This window comes from Pelecanus crispus, chromosome 1, assembly GCF_030463565.1.
Source record: "Pelecanus crispus isolate bPelCri1 chromosome 1, bPelCri1.pri, whole genome shotgun sequence".
Taxonomy (NCBI): domain Eukaryota; kingdom Metazoa; phylum Chordata; class Aves; order Pelecaniformes; family Pelecanidae; genus Pelecanus; species Pelecanus crispus.
The window spans coordinates 71,103,528-71,123,825 of record NC_134643.1 but is presented as its reverse complement, the minus strand read 5'-3'; the positions used below and the strand labels follow the sequence as shown (position 1 = coordinate 71,123,825).

Here is a 20,298-nt window from a genome sequence, read left to right as displayed (position 1 = left end):
AGGCTACGAATAAAAAGTTTTATCTGGCAGATGGGTATTTGTCCTACCAGAGGGCTCTGCCCTAGATAATGTCAAGCATCTGCCTGTTAACCAGGAAACATCACAGAAGAAAACATCATCCAAGTACATTTGTTCCTTTGCTTCTGAGGAACCCAGAAACATCTCCACACTGTTCAGCATCTCCTACCCATCCCCTGCTCCTCATCCTGCCCCTGCCAAGCCACCAGGCTAGGTCAGGGCTCGCACGCAATGTGATAGCTTTTGTGCAGTACACCCAGCTAACTCCTCAACATCCAGGCACGTCCTCTTGGCTCAACTGTGTATAGCCCTGCAAATTTTTTTGGGTGGCAGTGGGGAGATAAGCACTTAAAAAAAAAGAGAAGATGGGGAACTTGCAGAGTCCTTGCCATTTGTTTAGCTCAGACACAACTTCAAGCACTGCTGTAATTGTCTAGAAATCAAACAAGTGGTTGATAGCACCAATTAACACCTTCCAGCATAACAATACCTTCATCTCATCTCTCCCCATTCCCTCAACAGCTTAACATATTGGCACCCTGAATGACTTCTCTCCCAGACAGCAGACAAACAGTAATACGGAGGGGAGTGAGGAATTAAGGTGTACACAGTGCCCTAGCATGAGAAGAGAGGCAGCACAAAGTACTAGCAATTATAAAACCTTATATTAGAATAAAAAATTAGTTGACCTGAGACAACCAAGAAGGTGAAACTAGTCTAGAGAAATACTTTTTACTGAGACTCAAAACATTTTTTGTTAATAGCTACCAGCTGAAAAGACTTTTTAGATGGACCTTCCACCAAAGAACACAGTACCCTCTTCACACAGGGGAGGAAAAAGCCATATGAGCAAGTTAATCAAACTGCGGGAAGATTTTTTTAAAAAATCTTCAAATTTTCTTTAGTATAAAGAAGCAATAAGCATAAGAACTTATTTGTCTTTAAGTTACCTCTTTAAGCTTCTTGTGTAAACTTAAGTTTGCAAGCTCAACGGCATAAAACAGTCTTGCATTACAGGAGCAGGTAAGACTGTTTCTATAGCACTCCATATTCAGCGTATAGATTGGGTACCACACAGAGTAGCAGTCATCTCTAGTTAAACAGGCAGGGGATATCCCAAAGATAAAACTTTGATTTCAGATGAGACGCCGCTTTCTGCGATTACAGCACAAATCTGGAGTACATCGACTTGAACCCACTGGACTTGCTCCAAATTTACACCGCTGCAACTGAACTCAGCATTATGCCTGGCAGGGAGGGGAAAGGGGCAAAGGCTTGTTTTATTCAATACTCTGTTTTATTAAAGTAATAGGACTCTGTATGTGAGATTCCCAGGATTTAAAGCAAAGGCAAGTTTGTGGAGAGGCAATATCTATTAGATCAGCAGCTACAAACAGAAAAAGTAAACAGCTTCTGGATCCAAAGCTGGTTTGGTTTTTTTTTTTTTTTCCCCCCAGAATTGTGTTACCATTTAAAACAATTAAAAAAAATTATCCCTGCCTGAAAATAAAGCTAATTACCCTTCACGGTGACACTGGCTATCTACCTTAAGATTCAGCTGGAGGGATAGCTGCAGCTTGGGCACATTCCCAACAGGGAGAAGCCTCAGGCTTTGCTCCTCACCAGAGCCCGGGAAGGACGGCTGCTGGGAAAGGAGCAGTAATCCCAAACCGGCTAAGCCAGGCCGCCTTCCACCACAGCCCAAGGGCCTTTGCCTCCAACATTGAAATGCTAATCTGACTTTGTAAACCCATAAGCAAAAACAAAGAGGAGGACACAAGAGGTAAAAAGCCTCCCTGAACTCCATCCCCAGACAGAATCTCCGGCATTCAGGCTCTGTCCTACCAAGCATGATTTTACCCACAGGAGTGGGTCCCACTAGCTCCGATATCAAAATTGCTGGCAGGCAGCATCTTTATGGTCAGATGCATTTAAATGGCCACTTCCACCACAGTAGAATGTCCTTTGTTTCAGAAATCTCCTCAGAAAATAGCTTTTTACTGCAACAACAGGCCAAGCACAGACCTGCTAGTCTTACTTATTGCCCTTTTACAACAGGACACCATCAAATATTAATAATACTAAAACCTAACTGGCTTCTGCAGCTGGGCTCGAGCTTGACCCTGCATGTGCTGAACACATTTTCTCCACCTCCCCCAAACCCATACTTCTAAGACCTACGCCTGCCCACTTGCTCACAAAATGGGAGCAGCACCTTCCTGGAGACTCCATCTAGGAGTCGGAGGTGGGCACCATAGCTCTGGGTCTGCCACAGGTTGGCATGGGGCGTGTAGGTCAACTGGTGGGGAGAACAGGTCCGATGGCTTCCCTTGGAAGCGGAGATGCTAAATCTCAGGGATCAATAGGGACATGCGATCCCAAGGCTCGCTGGCCCTTCTCTCTGCTTACTCTGCTCTTCTTTCAAACCCTGTCAGCATACCCACATCTGTAGAGAGTCAACACGGGGGATCATTTCTCACCAGCGAATGCTCCCTACCAGAGGGAGCACTGCAACCATCTAATTACCCATAAAAGCTGCCTTTTTGTTTCCCATCCTGCCTGTTCTCTTCTGTCTCCTGACCTGTTTTCGCAGGCATTTCAGACTGCCTGTCATGTGGAAGCCAGATTTTAAAGACAAAGCAGCAACTCAGATATTTATCCCTCCACTGAGGATCGGCTGACTCTGAGGGCACTGCTGCTACCACGGATCTTCAGGGGAGGGGAAGAGGATGGATCCAGCAACACGGACCATGGGTAAGGGGAGAGCTGTTCTGCACGCCACGAACAGAGGAGCAGCAATTCCTTACTTGGGTAGCTGAAGCCAGCCGTGGTTAACTTAGGCCAGAAGGTCCAAGGGCTCTTGTCTGCCAAGTTTAGTCTTGGATGACAGTGAAATGTGCTTAATTTGACAGTTTCATTTTAACATGTATGGGCAAAGTCTAGAAGGAGATGGTGGCAGCAGCAAAGGAGCAGAGTTGGATCATTATAAGGTAGCTTTCCTGTTGCCTCAACCCAGCGCTCAGTACTAAAAATGGATACAAAAAGTTATAGATGCTGACTCTTCACCCCACCAATGAAATAATTGAACACAGAGTGTCTTCAACACTATAATAATATTCTCACAGGTTATAAAAATTAGTCTTTCACTACAAATGTCAAACTCTGTGCCACACCTCTGGCATTAGAGAAGCTGAAAGCTTGGGCACAGCATTAGGGCTGGAAAATGTGAGGCTTGAAAACAGGGAAACTTTCTCCTTATTACTCTTTTTACTTTTTTTTTTTTTAATCTCTAATAAAGGAAAGATATGACATTGATATGACTTCTGTGTCCTCCTCAAACTGAAGGAAATAAATACGCTTGTATTTCTGTGAGCATGTGGAAAATGCAGTTCCTCAAGCAGCCACTGAAGTAGTAGAGAGAAATAGGTGGTCAACAACAAGTTTGATTAGCGGAATCCTGTCAAATGCATGGAGACAACCTGGCTTGTTTGGGGCTGTGTGCCAGTGGGGACAGTGAAGAAGAACACTTTGAAGGTACATGAGAACATCTGATCTCCTCTTGACTGTCCTGAAGAACGGTGAAGAGCATCTTTCTTCACCAATACTTTGCTCTTCATCGGGTGATACAAAGCCATCGTCTGGTTTACAATGCATACCTGGACACCAACTTCCATAACCCCAGTGCATTCTCCAAGCTATGTGGGGACAAGATTTTTTGGTAGAGTGTGGATAGACATACTCATCCCTACCAGGTAGGCCAAACACTAACTACACTGGAGGGTATAACAGTGTGCTGCCTTCTCCTCTCCAGGCTCTTGATAACCTTGGTGGTTCAGCATTGGCCACTCTGCAACCATGACCCCCTTCTGCTCACAGTCCCCACATTGGGGAAGCTGCCCTCTCCATTTCACACAAGTGCACCCCAGGCACGCAGGGCAATGAAGGGTTAATTTAATTAGTTCTGTGTGTGCTCAAAGAATTACAGGCAACTTCATTTAATTATTAAGTAGCCAATCAGGTAATCTCTGTATCTGATTAGCACGCTAATGAAATAATGTCTTCCAGTTCAAAGCTGTCATTCCAATCAGAGGACAGCCCTTCAGCTAGAAGGAAAAGCTGGCCAGGTTTCCATGGGCTCAAGGCTTTGGATTTTGCAGAGGGGATGGGAGCAAGGAGTGGAAACCTTTCTACCTTCCCTCTCATAGCCTCTATTCCTCCACACAGAACAGCGCAGGTCCCCCTTCCAGACAGGCGGGCACGTTGGCTCCAGAGAGGCTCCCTGATGCTCCAGGCAAGCATCCTGTGTCACCACCACGGCGTATCCCTTCTCTCGCACTCCCAGATGTCCAAAAAGACTCCAGTCGACCAGAGCCCAGAGAGCGCCAGGCTGTTAGCGTATCTTCTAGACACTGCCAACTGCGAGATCTGCTAAATATGTGGGGCATGACTCTGCTATGGTCCACATGGGAGAAGAGTCACACAGCAAAGCCATTATAGCACTAAGAGGAAGCCAGAAACCCTCCTCCCTCCCCCACGCCACGCTCTGCTCCTGTGTCATATGCAGTTATTTCCAGCCTGGGGAAAAGTGCAAGGCGGCAGCTGTCACACGAGGCAAGGACTTGCCCCTTTTAAACAGGGATTTCAGGACTAAATGACCCATTACAATTAACACAGCTGCAAGAACTGGGACACTTCCACACAGCCCGAGAGGGGCTTCCGGAGTGGGGGAGGAAAGGAGGAGACAAGCAGAGGGTTAGGATCGTACTTCCAAGACCCGGCGTGGAGTCTCCCACCCCTCCAATTTTAAGTATCAGCTCAGCTGTCCTCTTCCAACTGCTGCTGCTCAGCCTAAGCCCAGTGAGGCAGCCGAGCCGGGGTGTGCAGCCCAGCCCAAGCCCACCACACCACCTCCTTCATCAGCCCCTTACTTGCACGACCGCTCCTGCTCAGAACCCAGCTCAGAAACTCCCTTTCCCAAAGAGCAGCGCTGGCTACTTTACTGTGCAACAGCAGCACGGCTGCTTTTTGCCTAGCCGCACACATGCTAACTTTTAATTAGCTAGCCCAGGTTTATCAGAGGAGCTGCAGCAGGATGTGGTTCAGCACAACCAAACTATCCCAGCATTTATCCGAGGAGCCCAAAAGATGTTGCTGTCCAGGCTCAAGCCTGTGCTGCTGCATCTGTACTTCTGTACGTCCTCTACTGCTGGTTTAAATGCTAACTCAGCTCCAATTGCCAGGGCTGCCAGCGTGCCTTTGCACCGCAGGGCGGGCATTCCCCTTTCTGAGCACTAGATCACCTTCCCGGTGACACTTCCACTCTCCCAGCACATATCCCAGGAAAACAGTGGAACCTCCAGGATGCTCACACCAAACAGCACTAGTTTTGTTTAAGTCACCACGCTGAAAACGAATACAGAGAGAATCCCAAGAGGAAGCAGAAAAATTGCGAGCAGTCCCCAGCCGGCCAGCCAGCCAGCTGGCTTTCTATGAGAACACTGAAGTGTTGACACTTTTTGTTGACCCTTTTTTTTCCCTGAGCATATCCCACGAACAAGAAACAGCACTGCCGAGAGGGAAGACGTAGCTCCCTCTCTTCTCTCTGCTGACTACAGCCATTCCAAATGAAGGAAACCAGTTAGATCAAGAAATTCAGGCTTGGACAGCACAATGAAGCATCCACTAATAATCAATCCCTTCACAGCAGCCTTTCTGCCAACTGGCTACGGACTAGGCAATGATTATAAATTGTAGTTACTCCTCCAAGAAAAAACAACACAACATCATATGGCAGTCCATGCTCATCCTTTAATTCTGAAACCAGTCCCGCTTACAAAAAAAGACAAGTCTTTCTAATTGCCCGTCCTGAAGAAAACCCAGCCCTGAAATCCAAAGCTGGGTTCCTCCCGGCTTGTGCTTCACTATTTGCACAAAACCCCAAAAGTGATAAAACTTGTGTCATTAAAGTTAGCAGAAAAGTCTAAAAACGTTTATTGGCTACCAAGATACTACTGTCACCCCCATATTTCTGGCATCCCGCAACCTCAGGAAGCGCACACAGGAGAACCTGCCGAGGCAGAGCTGCCCCACCACTTATTAACCAGCAGGCAGATGCAATTCGAGCCCAACTTAAGCGCAAGCGACTGAACCGGCCACCTGGGGACCCACATTCCTTGACAGCTCCGCCATGCACATTCCAGCCCCCTCATCCCACTCCCTCCCCCCACCCCCCCCACCCCACCCCCCCGGCCTGAAACCAGGTCAGGGAGGCACAGCATGACCTGATCTCCACCTCTGATAGCACCAGGCCCTGTCCCATCCCTCCTTGCCACCCTTGCCACAGTCGGGCCACATTCGTCGCCTCACCCCCTGCCGAGAAGCGCAGAGCAAGGATACCTATACCCATCCACACGTGTGAAGGGACTCCCTCTCAGTGCCATGGCTATTTGCGGATCAGCCATCATCCAAAACTTCCCAAAATGAGAAAGTCCAGGCGTTTGGCAGGTCAGACGCTTACTACAGTGAGTAGTTTGTTCTGCCCAGGGACTCGTAACACCCTCCCAAATTACACATTGCCCTTTACGGGACACCGCAGCAGCTGGAATCGGCTCCCTTCTCACATTCCTTAATAAGCACTTCCATCAGAGAGCAGGGTGGATGCAGGGCATCAGCTGCAGTTAATCATAACCAAGAGCCGGGCTCCCTTTCCCCATGCTCCGCGGCACTATCTGCAGTCTAAGAATATCCAGCACCACCCGCCCTGCTGGGGCAGGGGGAGTCAAGTGGTCCGAGCTCCCAGGCATTACAGGTCTCCCTGTTACAAGAGACTTTCACTCTGCCTCCCCCAAGCAGCAGCCTTCAGCAGGGCCCCTCGATAGCTGGTTGAGATCCTACAGATCATGGAAAGATAATCCATTGCAGTACTAATACACTACTGCAGCTGTCCATGGAGAAAATCCCCTTTCAACCAAAAAAAAAAAAAAAAACCAACCCCTCAAGCCCTTTGATCCTCTCCAACACACAATTATCTTAAGGGCAAAATAGTCTTCTGTACCTCGGCACCTTGTATTGGGCTGAAAGGAAGGAAATCGAGACTGCTATTCCCTGTTTATTCTACATGGCTGCCCGGTCCGACAAGCCAAGCTGCTCAAGCTTCTTCAGCACAGGCAAGCAAATCCTGATGGATAGATACCTGCATTGCTGGGTGACCAGAGCCTCAGGGAAACTTTCGGGAGGAAAATGGTTTGTGTTTTTTAAAAAGAAAAGCCTGAATTTCTAAGATAGATAATAAAATTCTGCGCTATTTTGGTTTTGTGCAAGACCGTCAGTTACAATAAAGTTGAACTGATTTCAACTGCATGTTCGGGTCTGACTTTGGGGAGGAACAATTTAAAGGATCACCATCAGCTGCGATTTAAACTTTTTCTAACCAGAACGTTAACTTGAAAAAGAAAAAAGAAATATAGCAAGCCTTGATATAGTACCAAAAAACAACCCCCAAAACCCTTTTACAGAGGCTGATAAGGGTTCTTCCCCAGGTGCCCCCCTCGCTGCGTGACCTCTTGTTACCTGTGCAGTCTCACTCCACCTGCTACCCAGGGCTGCAGTGCGATAAGCATTGCTTTCAGCAGAAGGGTCAGCTATAAAAAGCCCTTCCCCTCCCCGCTGCCTGTTTCCATTCCCGTGCCACTGCTTCAGTCATGCTGGTACAACCCTTTTGTGGGGCTGTGGAGGGAGCCGGCTGGGGGAACCGCTCCTGGTTAGACGTAGCTCACTTAAAGAAAAAAGTGTTGCAGTTTTTAATCCGGGTGAGCAGTTTTACTGCCATCTGTGACGGGTGGCAGGAGCTGCCGTGGAAGGCAGCTTGAGAATTGATGTCCTCTGGTTCCACCAGACATCGCTCATGAGTCCGCACTAACAACACAGGGAAAATGGCCATGTGATGTCAAACCCTCCGGTGAACACAAAAATAGGAAAGAAAAAAAAAGTCCCTTCTTTAACACCCTGAAATCCTATTAATTTCAGAGGTACTCACAACCGCACTTTATACAAGGATTTTTAGAGAAATCATCTAAAAATCCCAACAAAGTATTACTCCTTGTGCACATTTCTCCATCAGTCAGCCATTAATAAGTTTTGAATTCTTGGCTGACTCAACCAAAAGCAACAGGAGTGCTGGAGCCTCGGACACACAGTTTCTATAGAGAGTGCTCACCATATTTGGCCCCTGCAATCATCCCAAACATGTTTACATGCCAGTGCACACACACGGCCTGGGAGCTGCATGGGACGAGATACGATCTTTGTGGGAGGAGGACGCAGAAAAGAGGAGAAGCAAAAGGAAGCACTGAGAAATGTCAGATGTGGGGATGAGAAGGGCTGCCATCCTCCGTGTTGAGACTGGGAACCCTTCTGAAACCAGGACTCACTTTTACTTGCAAGTGCAATGTAGTTTGCATTTGAGAATGCATTTCACTTTTACAGAGCACCTTAACATTACTTATCCAGGCGCCATGAAGCATCCTATGTGTTGGGGCAGTAAGGGTTAGGCCTCGGTGAGGTCTCAAAATACCACAGGAAAGCACAGAAGGGGTCTTGCTTGCTGGGCTTTTTTTCCTTGCTTATTTTTTAGCATTTGAACCTTCCCAGCACACCAGAAGAGGGAGCCTTTAACTCCTCTGCTATGCTCATCATTTGTTTTATATTAGCAACAATGACAAGCTCTATTAAGAGTCAAGCTCTTTAAGTGAACTCTCACCCTTTGCCTCCTAAAACAAACAAAAAACCCAAGCAAGAAAAAAACCCCACAACCTTCTTTGCCTTGTGTTATGGATATATAAATATTTTTGCTGCCACACAACTCCCTGTGTACAGGGCTCACCAGAAATGAGGAAACTAGCTCTTCCTTCCAACTTTTTGGCTGTGCAAAGCTCCAGCCCCTTTACAGCAGGCTTAGCTGGAGAGAACGAGCCAGAGAATTAACGGCTTTACCAATGAGGAGGAAAAAGACCCTCCAGAGCTCCTTTTACACCACCAGCCCCAGCAACCAGAACTAAACTAAGGCTAGAGTTTCAAGAGCCATGGCGGATCATCCCAGCAGCTCGCGGCCGCTACAAAAGCATGAGGTCCCACTCCCACCACAGCACTGCAGGACTGCAACCCCCCAAAAAAGCCCAGGCAGGACTGGGCTAGCGCCAGGGAAGGGGCAGACCACAAAGTCAGAAGCACCACCAGGGCAAGAGCTTGAAAGGGACGGAGATCGTCCTTCTGGTGGCTGGCAGCCCCCAAAACCAAAGCTTCGGGTTTCACTGCTCCCTCAGCAGCGCATGTGCCCTCCTTCCCAGCAGGCTGAACACGCCAGCTCAACCACACCAATGTAAAAACCAAGAGATACCAACCACCACCACCCTCCGGCGTTGCTGAACTAAGCTGCATTAATATAGGGAAGAGCTGAACCAGTGTAAGTACATCTAGGGTGAAGAGCTTGCACCATTTAAATCAGATCAGTCCCAAAACTGTGTTCAACTGGTGGCCTGGCCCAGGGCAGACAGAGATGGCCTGACGACTATTACACCCCTCATGTTTCAAATCGTTCAGTATTAACCTTACACACTGCCTTCTCCAGCCAGCCCTCAGCAGCCCTACCCTGGATGATACCAGCAGCTTTGCTTTTTCAGTGGAGAGCTGGTGTTTTAGCTAGGCATTTACAGGATATAAAGAGTTCATCAAGGTGTTGAGCCAGCTCTGAAAGCAGTTGCCATGTTGGGCTGCAAGGCCACCTCGGAGCAAAGCAAAGACTTTGACTGACATCAGCCCATAGTGTCAAGTTATTCCCCCATCCCCGGTAAAGGCAGACTTAAAAGCTCCCCAAAACGCAGAAAGATGTGTGTTCTAGCAGTAAGCAAACCACACTTTTCCCCCATCAGCTGGTTTCTGTTCCTCACACAAAGGCTGCAAAACCCCTCCTAATTGCAGGAACCCTCCACCTAACAGACCCTGCTCCCTCCTCCCCAGGAACTGGAGGAGAACTGGGGCACAATAGGAAGGAGACCGGCTAAAGGGAATAGATCTGTTAAATTAACACATTTTCTGTCAACCAAATCAGCTGCCCCTAGTGCTATTGTTGGTGAAACAATGGAGACCCCAGGAATGGGCACCCATTAAAAGGAACAAGCCTGCTGAAAGGATACACTCTGAGGCACAGCCTTGTGTGTTTAACAGGATTCTCTACTGTAAGGAAGGAGGAATCACTAGGCTGCATTGTTCCCACCACCACAGCAGATGCTGTTGCTTCTGGTGATGGGGGGGGCGGGGGGAGAAATAATTTTCATACCTACCTACAATAAGGTTTACAGAATAAAGTTTTAATTTGCAAACTTTTAACTGCCTGGCTGTTGTCATTTCTGCCTGTAGCCCTTTTCTTGAGGAGATTTTTGCCTGAAAGAAGTCTATGAAAGCATCCATTGCCATTACAAAAGTTAATTCTTCACCCTTCATGCAGGCACTTAACAGATGCCAGGGGCAGAATGGCACAGCTCTGCCGGCATTATTCGCTGGGAGAGAAAGACCGCAGTTAAGCAGGTCTACATATAAAGCTGCAACACTTTAAAGGTGTTACCTTTAGCTGGTTTGGTTCGAGCAAATTCCAAAAGGAACAAATTTTGAGGCCTAATTTAGATGCGCTACGCAGAAGTTTACATCAGCTGTGTTGAATTGGTACAGGTTTGTGGTAGTGAGTCTTTGTAAACAAAGCAAACTGCAAAGTCATATTTAAGCTACTACACAAAACATCTTTTTTTTTTTCCCTAGCAGGGAAAGACTTGCACCAGATTATCTTAAATTGGTTTTTAAACAAGTTCAGCTTAAAGCGTTAAACTTGTGGGCGCACAAACACGTCAGCTAACACTAGACATGATTTTCAGAGTCAGCTGCGCTAGTGGAAGAGGCAATTGCCTCCAGCTACTAACACCACAAAAAAATCTGTAATATCAACCTCCACGTACTCCATCCAAATCACCAAAATTCTTATCGTGTTCCTCTTTCTCTTCTGCCTTCAACTGCTACAGTCATTCCCCAATTCCCCGGTCACCTAACTCAGATCCATTCAAAATGTTGCTGTCAAAATAACCTTCCTCATCCATTGTTCAGATACCCTTTGGCTGCATGCAGTCACTTCTTGTTTCTTTTCATAGGCTTAAGATAATGTTTTAACTCACATATCAGCCTCCTGAACTACCTATTCCTCCTTTTTGTATCCAACTACACTAGAGTCTCATTATATAAAATGTAAACACTTGTTAAAAAGTTTAAGATCTACAGTTGGGAAAGATGTGACTTGCATTTGAAATGGAAACTGATATAATGCTTTCCAATTTGCAGACCACTTGAAACAACAGCTCTGAGAAGTATCTCTCTGCTTCCCCCTCCATTAATCTCAATGAACTCTAGAGCCCAATACTGACATGTAGAGTGTTAATGATTCTATTATGAACAGAATAACTAAGGCAGCAAAAGTGAAGACCAGCAAAGTAAGAACTGCTGCTGGAACAGACACGGGGAGAGGGATGAGGCACTGTCAAAGCAACTAAATCAAACAGTGGATGGGACAGGTAGAAAGAACAAAACAATACTAACCCTCCATTTCATTCCGTCTTTTAAAGTTGATTTTCAAAGAACAAATACCCAGCTCGCACCCTCTACTCCAATGAAGCAGTGCCACCATGGAGTGACTGTGGTATATAACCCAAATTCATACACTGGTCCATAAATGGATCTCTCTACACAATGGGGTTGACAGTTTTTCTTTTCAGCATGTTTGAAGTCCATCATTTCTTCCAACCCCGTCTACTTGCCGTACAGTGCCTCTCACTGCACTGCCAATTACTCTACCTTTCCTCAGACAATTTGCTTTTTCTAAAGCCAGGTGCTTTGTGGGAGAGCAAAGTTTTACTGAGCAGATCTATTGTTTGCTCTCGTTTCAGTCAGTGCCTGCTCCCTTCCACTTTAACGTTGTCTACCGCCAACGGGCAAATGGCAAGAGGGACGGACATCCTAATGCCTGAACTATTCTACTGAAAAGGCGTTTAAACTAACTCAGACTTACCCTCTATGAGTAGAGCTGCTCTACATGAATTCACTGACATTTTGGTCAGCTTGCTGCACCTACTCGTCACGTTTATCTTAGTTAGATTCTAAATTCTTCCGATCAGAAACTATCTGGCCATCTCTGTTATCATACAACATGACAAGGCATCAGCAGATGCTGTATATGCTACTGTAATACAAAGAATAATGGAGTACCAGATCAGAATAGCCATAAGAGGGGCAAAGGCTTAGCACTCAGGTACTGTACCACACTGCCTGTGCAATTAACCCCATACAAACCACTGACAGAACAGGAAGGTTGTGCCATTTTGGTGTCACAGATCACAAGGGACCCACCCAGAGGGCACAGAGCAATGGGCTCCACAAAGAAATTTTAGCAGGACCTAACATGACAAGACAGTGGAGGTCAAAGCGTGTTCAGCCATCCTGTCCTCCCTAGGAAAAATAATTTTTTTCCAAAGTATTAAAATCCTAACACATTTAGAGTTTAACACATTAAAAATATTTTTTGCTTTTAAAGCTGTATCTGGTTTGCACAGATAGAAGAAACCCTGTTCTTTCCTCTCTCCTTCGCATGGCGGTGGCACAGCTCTCCCTCTCTCCACACTCTTCCTCCTCTTGGGGGACCCACGGGAGCAGTAGCAGCCGCTGGCTTGAAACAGCCACGTAATATTCCTGACAGAAAGAGCCTGTTCAAGAACCGACATGGCAGATACCGCACTACAGGAGGAAAAAGGTGGGCAAGAGCAGCAGTGCCCTGTCTGTGGGTGGGAGGAGTGTAGCTAAAGGTAGAGCCAGAGCCCGAAGTGCTAGGAAGGGGCAAGAGGCGAGGAAAAGCATCTTAAAGCCGTAGTGAAGTTAACAGCAGAGGCAATTTGCCCAAAGGCGCTTTTAAAAGCCACAGGAAAAGATTTATGTTTTCCCTGTGTAATGTGGCTTTTCCCCCTTTTCCAAATAAACTAAGTTAACAACAATGTTTTGACTATTTTCAAGCACCTTCTGGAAAGTCACCTCCCCTCGACCTACCCGGGCAGAAGTTCCTAAATATTTTAGCCCACAGCTCCTGGGAGCACATGCCAAAGAGCTGGGTGGCCGCGCCATACTGGCTTCTGTCCAGTGTTTTCAAGTTGTGCTAAAATACGGTTGAAAACGTTAAATATTCTCCTAATATTTTCGATGCAAACAATCCCTTGCAGCTGCCAGGAGGACATTTCAGTTGCAGAGGGGAGGGCACACAGCCAGGAGAGACTTTGTCACGAGAGGTGTCCCACATTACAGTCCGGTCTTCAAGAGGGAAACAAATCACTCCCTATCATCACCTGCACTAACTTGACTGTGGAAAGCATCCTTTCTGTCCATCAAGGCAATGTCTACCAAAAAAAAAAAAAAAAAAAAAAAAAAATGACCTGCCCCGTATAGCCAGACCTTTTCCCACTGGAGTACTGTTAGAGTAGGTAAGGACAAACCCACTCAATGCAGATTTTACAAACCACCGAGAAAGAAGCCACAACAACCAAACCAACCCACGTAAAAGCCCACTTTTGAAGTGACATGAAAGTTCTGTACAGCAGATGGCCAACAAGGCAGCCATTTAAAATGGGGGGAGAAAAAAATAAAAAAAAAACAAAAAAAAACATCACCCCAGAAGGCAGAAGTGCTCTCTACCATCCTCAGAGATCCACGTAAAAACACGGTGTGAAGCCGAACGCATCCTGGAGCACCCGCTCCTGGCCCACTGAACTTTTGACCCGCTGGCGGTAGCTGAACCCCTCCTGAGTCCATCGCTGGGCGATGCTGCGGCAGAGATTTGAAAAGAGGAGCCCTGCGCCTCGTCAGGCGCCTGCATCTGCCGGAGCCAGCATGGGGGCTGGCTGCGCCCACCCCCTCCCCGAACAATGCCCAGGGCCCGGCCTGATGGATGCGCTTCTTTCTTTCAGTTTTGGACACCCCTTCCCCGTAGTCTCTGGCTATGCAGTGGTCCAGCGAAAAGTAAAACAAAACATCTGCTTCCCAGGTTTCTGACGTCCAGCTGCTGACGGCAGCCCCGCATCTGGAAGCTTCACTTTCTTTTGGGCCAATAAGTAGAGGGCAAAAGGTTTGCGTTTAAAAGGAAAAAAATTAAAAAGAGCTCCGTGCTGCCTCCCTGTACTAAAGCCCCCAAACTTCTCAAATACCATCAACAAATCTGCTCCGCACAGGAGGGATGGGTCCAGATGGCCTATCATTACAGAGCCTTCCAGCTTGCTATGGGCAGACCCACCAGAAGAAAAAAAAAAATCAGCAAGGGGGGGAGAAAAAAACAAAACAAAAGATAACTACAGCTTTTTTTTTTTTTAAAAAAAAAAAAAACCAACATATTGAAAGATCAGGTTTTGTTTGGTTTGGGGACTGCAGAGACCGTAGCAGTGAAACTGTAACCTCACCCTCCCCTAAAACTGGGGGGAGGCAGAGAGTAGAGATTATTTGTTACAAGCAGAATTAAACTTTGTTTAAAACTTTTCATTTTTGTAACAATGTTGTAAGAGTTTAGCACCAAACTCACCGCCGGAGATATATTTGGGGGGGGGGGGGGGGGGGAGGAAGCTACCAACCAGGTTTTAACTTGAGAGGAGCTCAGCCCTCCTAGGAAGAGGAGAATATCTTCCAAAGCTGACTGCACCCAGAGCAAGGCCATCCCTTAGAGTTACGGGACACGGTCGGACAGACATTTGCCATGGCACTCAAGGAGTTCGAGCGTGAACCACCCTCCAGCTGAACGTCTCTGAGGTGAGCCACCCTGGCTCTCCATTTCTGTTCCCACGCAGAAGAAAACAGGTTCACTCCAACCACCTGTTTTATTTTGCATCCAAATGGACCGGGGCACTCGCCCCATGAGGGGCTTCCCATGAGGGACAGTAACTTTTGAGGGAAGGGGCAGTAACTTCTCAAACGGCTCGCATTCGACCACAAGCACACCTCCCCGCGATAACCAAAGCTAACGCAAGAAAATGTCATTTGTAGATGCGCACAGTTTCATGTTCTGATGGCTGGCTAGGGTTTTATTTCCCCCTAATATCTGCCTCCAGTCCTAGCGTCTCCTGAAACCCCTAGAAGAACTGTCACCTCTGTTTTATTCAGACACCCCTGAAGATCAAAGCTCATCTCAGAGACAGCAGTGAGACAGCCAGAATGGGCACCTGCATTATCAGGTCCGAAACCACGGAGGGAGCCTTCATTATGCAGCCAAATAAAGCGCAAACCAAAAATCACACAGAGCAGCGCTCTTAGAAAAAAAGTGTAAGTCTCTTCGCTGGCCGTCGTTTTCACACCATGAAGTGTTTGGGCAAGCTCTTTGTGCAAAGCACCGTTCCCAGATATCCCCCCAAACCAGTGATGAGACTGGAACAACTACGCCAGGCGAGGGGTAACAAGATGGTGAGCTTCAAGGAGCAGCAAGTTTTGAAACCGCCTGCGCTGGGCTGCTCACACCGTGCCGGGGAAGGAGATTTTACTCCGCATGCCTGAAGATGCCGCGTTCTGACAGCTGCATCCGTCCTCTCGCAGCATCCCGATTTTAACCACTATTTCCACCATTTCTCGGACAAACCCTTTAAAACCCATCTCTGCCAACGGCTGCAGGCCATCCGTCCACGCGCGCAGAGATTTTTGGCCATGCTTTCAGTGAGCTGCTTCTGCTCTGCAACACCCCCAGCACCAGCCCGCACGCACTCCTCGTCCCGGGCAACGCCCCCCCCCCCCCCCAAAAAAAAAAGCAAGTTAATTTGTTCCGAGTGATGTTAACTCCCCCACCCTAAGCGTGCTCCGGGAACCAAAGGGGAGCCCACATTTACTTCATTTGTGAAGCAAGCCAGATGCTAATTGCCTCCAAAGGTGAAAGGCTAGTGCCTTGGCCCTTTTATCATTGTAAATTCAGGTTCCTTCAAGACTTTGCGCTGCTGGGCCCGGAGAGCCTCCCCCTGTAATGGTTTGGCATCAATAGGAGGGGGAGGGGAGTTCCGTTTCGCAAGAAGTTGCATCATTGAGAGACCTTCTCCCCTTTCAAGATTTCGCACCGCATAAGGGATTCCCCCTCTTCAGAAATTCACATCCTGCTCGAGGAGTTTTGCTCTTTAGGGCTTCGCGCATCCCATTGAACTTTTAAGCATCTTTGGAATTCGCATTCACGGGGCAATTACTGTCTTTAAAAAACACACGCCAGCACGTTATTCACCCGGTTTATTGCCAACGCGCTGGCAAGAATAGCTTTTCACAGCAAGCACAAAAGATTTCCTACCAGGACACACTTTTGTTTGTAACATTTGTAGCCGGAGCACAAAATATTTACGGAACATTAGCCACGCACACGAAAATAAGAATTAAAAAAAAAAAAAAAAACCAAAAAAAACAAACGCAAAAACACGCCCCCCCCCCCCCCCCCCCAAAACCCCAAACAAACCAAACCCACACAAGAAAGTTACAGAGGAAAATGGGTAAAAAGGTGGGAAAGCCGAGAGTTTTCCCTCCGGGAGGGGGAGAGCGGCGGTGGCGAGGGCACGGTGGCTGCCCCGGCGCCTCCGCGGAGGCGCACAATGCGCGGCGCGGAGCCCCGCCGAGCCGCCCGGCCGCGCCGGGGCTTGCCGCGATGCGGGAACAAGGCTGCACCTCCCGCCGCCCGGCTCCGCACGGCTGGGCTCGGCGGCGACCCTCCGCGCCCCCCCCACCCCGCAGCGGCACCGGCCAGGTGGGGACCTCCCCCCCCCCCCCCCAACAAAAGGGACCAACTTGGGCACAGGCTGAGCGGGCTGGGGACCACCCCCCCCTCCAACAGCAGCCGCGGGTACCCCCGGGGGGGGTGGGGGGTTACCGGGCCGGGCCCGCCTCTCGCCGCCACCATTTTGGGCACGGGGACCCACCGCCGGCTCCGTGCCGCGTCCGTGCGTGTGTGTGTGTCCCCCCCCCACCTTTGTGTGCGGACACCGGCCCGGCGGAACAATGCGGCCCGGCGGCGGCCGGCCCCGCTCCGCCCGCGGCTGCCCCCGCCGTGCGCCCCGCCGGGTCCGGAGCCGGGGGGGGGGGGGGGTGTCCCCGACCGCCGCCGCCGCCCACCGGCGCCCCGGGACGGACGCGCCGAAAGTTTGCGAGCGCTGCCGGGAGGGACGGGGAAGTTGCCGCGTCCGCCGCAAGCGGAGGGGAGACCCCGCTCCGCCTCGCGCCGGGATCCAGCGGCGCAGCGGCTACGGGGGGTTGGGGGGGGGGGGCTGCGCCCCCCGCCCCACCGGCGCGGGCAGCGGCGTGCGGCAGCCGGCGGCAGCGGGAGCGCGGCGGGGACGGCGCGGCGGCAGCAGCGCAGCCCGGGGGCTGGGGCGAGGCGGCCGCCCGGCGGGGCGCGCAGCGGGCGGGGGACGGCGGCCGCGGGGCTCTCACCTCGATCTCGAAGTCGGGCAGGCGGAAGGCGGTGCGGAAGAGGGAGCAGAAGTGCGCGATGGCCGGGACTTCCCACCAGGAGCGGAGCTCATCCAGCGCCACCGCCGCCTCGGGGCCACCGGTGCCGGCCACGCCGCCGCCGCCGCCGCAGCCGCCGTCCTCCTCCGGGCACATCTCCCGCGGCCGCCGGCTGCCTGCCTGCCCGCCGCCCGCCCTCCCGCTCGCTGCCTCGCTCCCCGGGCGGCTGCGTGCCGCCGCCGCCGCCGCTCGGCGCTCCGGCTCCGCCCGCCCCCCGGCGCCACGCCGCTCAGCGGCCGCCCCCCGGCGGCCCCGCGCTGCCCCCTCGCTGCCGCCCGCGCGCGGGGCGGCTCGGCGCCGGCGCGGGGGCGCTAGGGCCGGCGGGGGCGCTGCTGCTGCTGCTGCCGCCGCTGCTGCCCCTGCCGCGGGCGGCCGCCGCTGCGCGGGCCCATCCTCCTCCGCCTCCCCGCCCGCGCCCCGCAGCGCAACCGCCGCGCCGCCGGGAACAGATGGGCCCGGGGCGGGAGCGGGGCGGCGGGGGGGGGGGGGGGGGGGGGCGCGGGACCCAGGAGGGGAGGGGCGGGGTCCCGCGCGCGGCGGGTGGGGGGAGAGGGGCGGGGCTCGGGGCGGGAGGGCGAATGGGAAGGCGAGAGCGGGCGGGGGGCGGGGCGGGACGGGCCCGGCGGGGGCGGGGCGCGGGGAGTGGACAAAAGGCGTGAGGGCGGGGGGGCGGGGCCTGCGGGGGGGGGGGGTGGCTGCGCGGCCGTGCACGAGGAGGGGGTGGAGCCGGCGCCCATCACAACAACAGGCCCCCCGCGCCCGCCCGGCCACGCCTACTAGGGCGGGGCCACCGGCGGAGGGGCGGGGCCACCGGCGGGGGGGCGGGGCCGGGCGCGGGGCGGCGGCGGCCGTTGTCCCCTCGGCCGCGGCGGTCCCCGGGTCCCCCGCCCTGCGCGGGGGAGGGAAGGGGCGCCCCGGCCTCGCCCCGGCGCTGCCCGCCCGCTCCCCCCGCCGGAGCCAGGCGACGGGACGAAGCGCAGCTCGGGGCTGAGCCCCTCGGGGACGTTTCGGGGCGCGTCTCCGCCGACCGGGGAGCCTCCGCCCCCGCCTGCGGCCTGCCACTCGCCTCAGGGGTCGCCCGCCTCAGCCCCTCGCCTCAGCCCCTCGCCTCGGGCCTCGCTGGTGTCCGGCCTCAGCCCCTTCCCTCATCCCGGGTGGATCTCCTGCTCCGGCCCCCAGGGCACCGGGGCTGGCCGTCGGGCTGCCCGGGGCAGTGCCTGAGCCCCGGTGCCAGGCCTGCGGACCCCAGCCCGGGCCCTCTGGCCGGTCACCAGGGGTGGCTGGGGCTGCTTGGCGTGGCGGGGAGCTGCTGGGGCTGGCTCCTGGGTGCAGCGAAGGGGGAACCTTCCAGGATTTCTGTTTTCTTACCTTGTATTTTTGAGCGAGGAAGCCCAAGCAAGCTCTTCTGTTCACCATGTGCTGCTGCTGCCGTGAGGAGCCCGACACCCTCCTGTGCCCTGAGGTGCTTTTAGCGTCTCACCCGTACACCCAGTACCTCCATGTCTCCTGGCAGTTAACACTGCCCTATTTTGCAAACCTCTTACGGAAAAACATCCAGCACCGGTGCGGATTTTTTTTTTTTTTTTTTTTTTTGCAGGACTGCCCTAATGAGACGTGGGGCTTCAGAGAAACACCAAGCTGCTGCAACTTTACATGCTGTCACTGCATCACTTTACAACCTCTCAGTTTGCCTCTGTAGTCCAGCTTAAAACCAGTTGCAAAGTATCACTGTGCACAGCTGCACCCACTTTGGGTCTTACCTCCAGTGAAACCATTGCAAACCCAGTGTTTAACCACAGTTTTGGACTTCCATCCTTCCACTCCTTCCTACCTTCAGCTGTCCGGGGCAATTTTTATACCAGTCCTGCTTTTCCTAGCCTTTCCTTTAGTTGGTTACCTTTCTCATCTTTAGCCTCTTCCTTACACACCTTATATTCCCTTGCTGTTTCCAGTGCCATCTCCAACTGGCCAAGGGTGACGGGCTGCTGCTCGTGAATGCAGGGGGCTCAGCAGGGCGGCAGAGTGGGGACATGCAGAGCTCAGGCTGGGGCTGAGGGCAATTAGTCCAGAACTGACTGGACAAAGCCCATGGCCTGGCGATTGCCAGTGTGGATGCAAGGAAGCAGTGAAAAGCCTGAGATGGGGTGGGAGGGGGAGTGGGACCTCCCCTTTCAGAAGCAGCCTGAAGAGCAGCTGGATCAGGAAACCACATTGCAGATGCCCTGCTCTGTCTCTGACTTGGAGGCATCAGAGAGGGAAAGGCCAGTGGCATCAGTCAGCGTCATCATTTTGCTGCTGAGCTAATACCAGCTGACACAGAGCAGTCTCATTTCAGAATCTGCAACCTCAAACACGTCCTTTTGAGACTTTCAGGGTTTCCTCTCCCTGTTTCCCTTCAAAATTAACTTGGCAACAGAGCGTAAGGTGAAAGCATAAGCTCTGTGCTGTGCCCTAGGCCACTGCCTAACAGCCTGACCCAGGAAAACTCTGGCTGAGGGTAGGAACAGCTAGTTTAGAGAAGAAACAAATCAAGAGATAGCAGTGTGGCTCAGCAAGAAAGAACAAGCTCTAATTTCATTGCCCTTTTTCATCATATTGCAGGATCAAGGGGTACTCAGTGAAATTGGAGGGAAGCAAATTTAAAATGGTGCAAGGAAATATTTGTACCATGTGTAATTAACACATGGCATTTGT

At 51.5% G+C, this 20,298-nt stretch overlaps 1 protein-coding gene across 1 annotated transcript in view; it reads right to left on the bottom strand.

Annotated features, from left to right (window-relative positions):
- Positions 1-17,700, bottom strand: part of CECR2 (CECR2 histone acetyl-lysine reader) — a 98,222-nt gene extending 80,522 nt beyond the window's left edge. Inside the window, exon 1 of the mRNA XM_075726272.1 lies at positions 17,527-17,700. Within this exon, the coding sequence (XP_075582387.1) occupies positions 17,527-17,700 (174 nt within the window). The remainder of the gene's footprint in view (positions 1-17,526) is intronic.
- Positions 17,701-20,298: the final 2,598 nt, after the last annotated feature.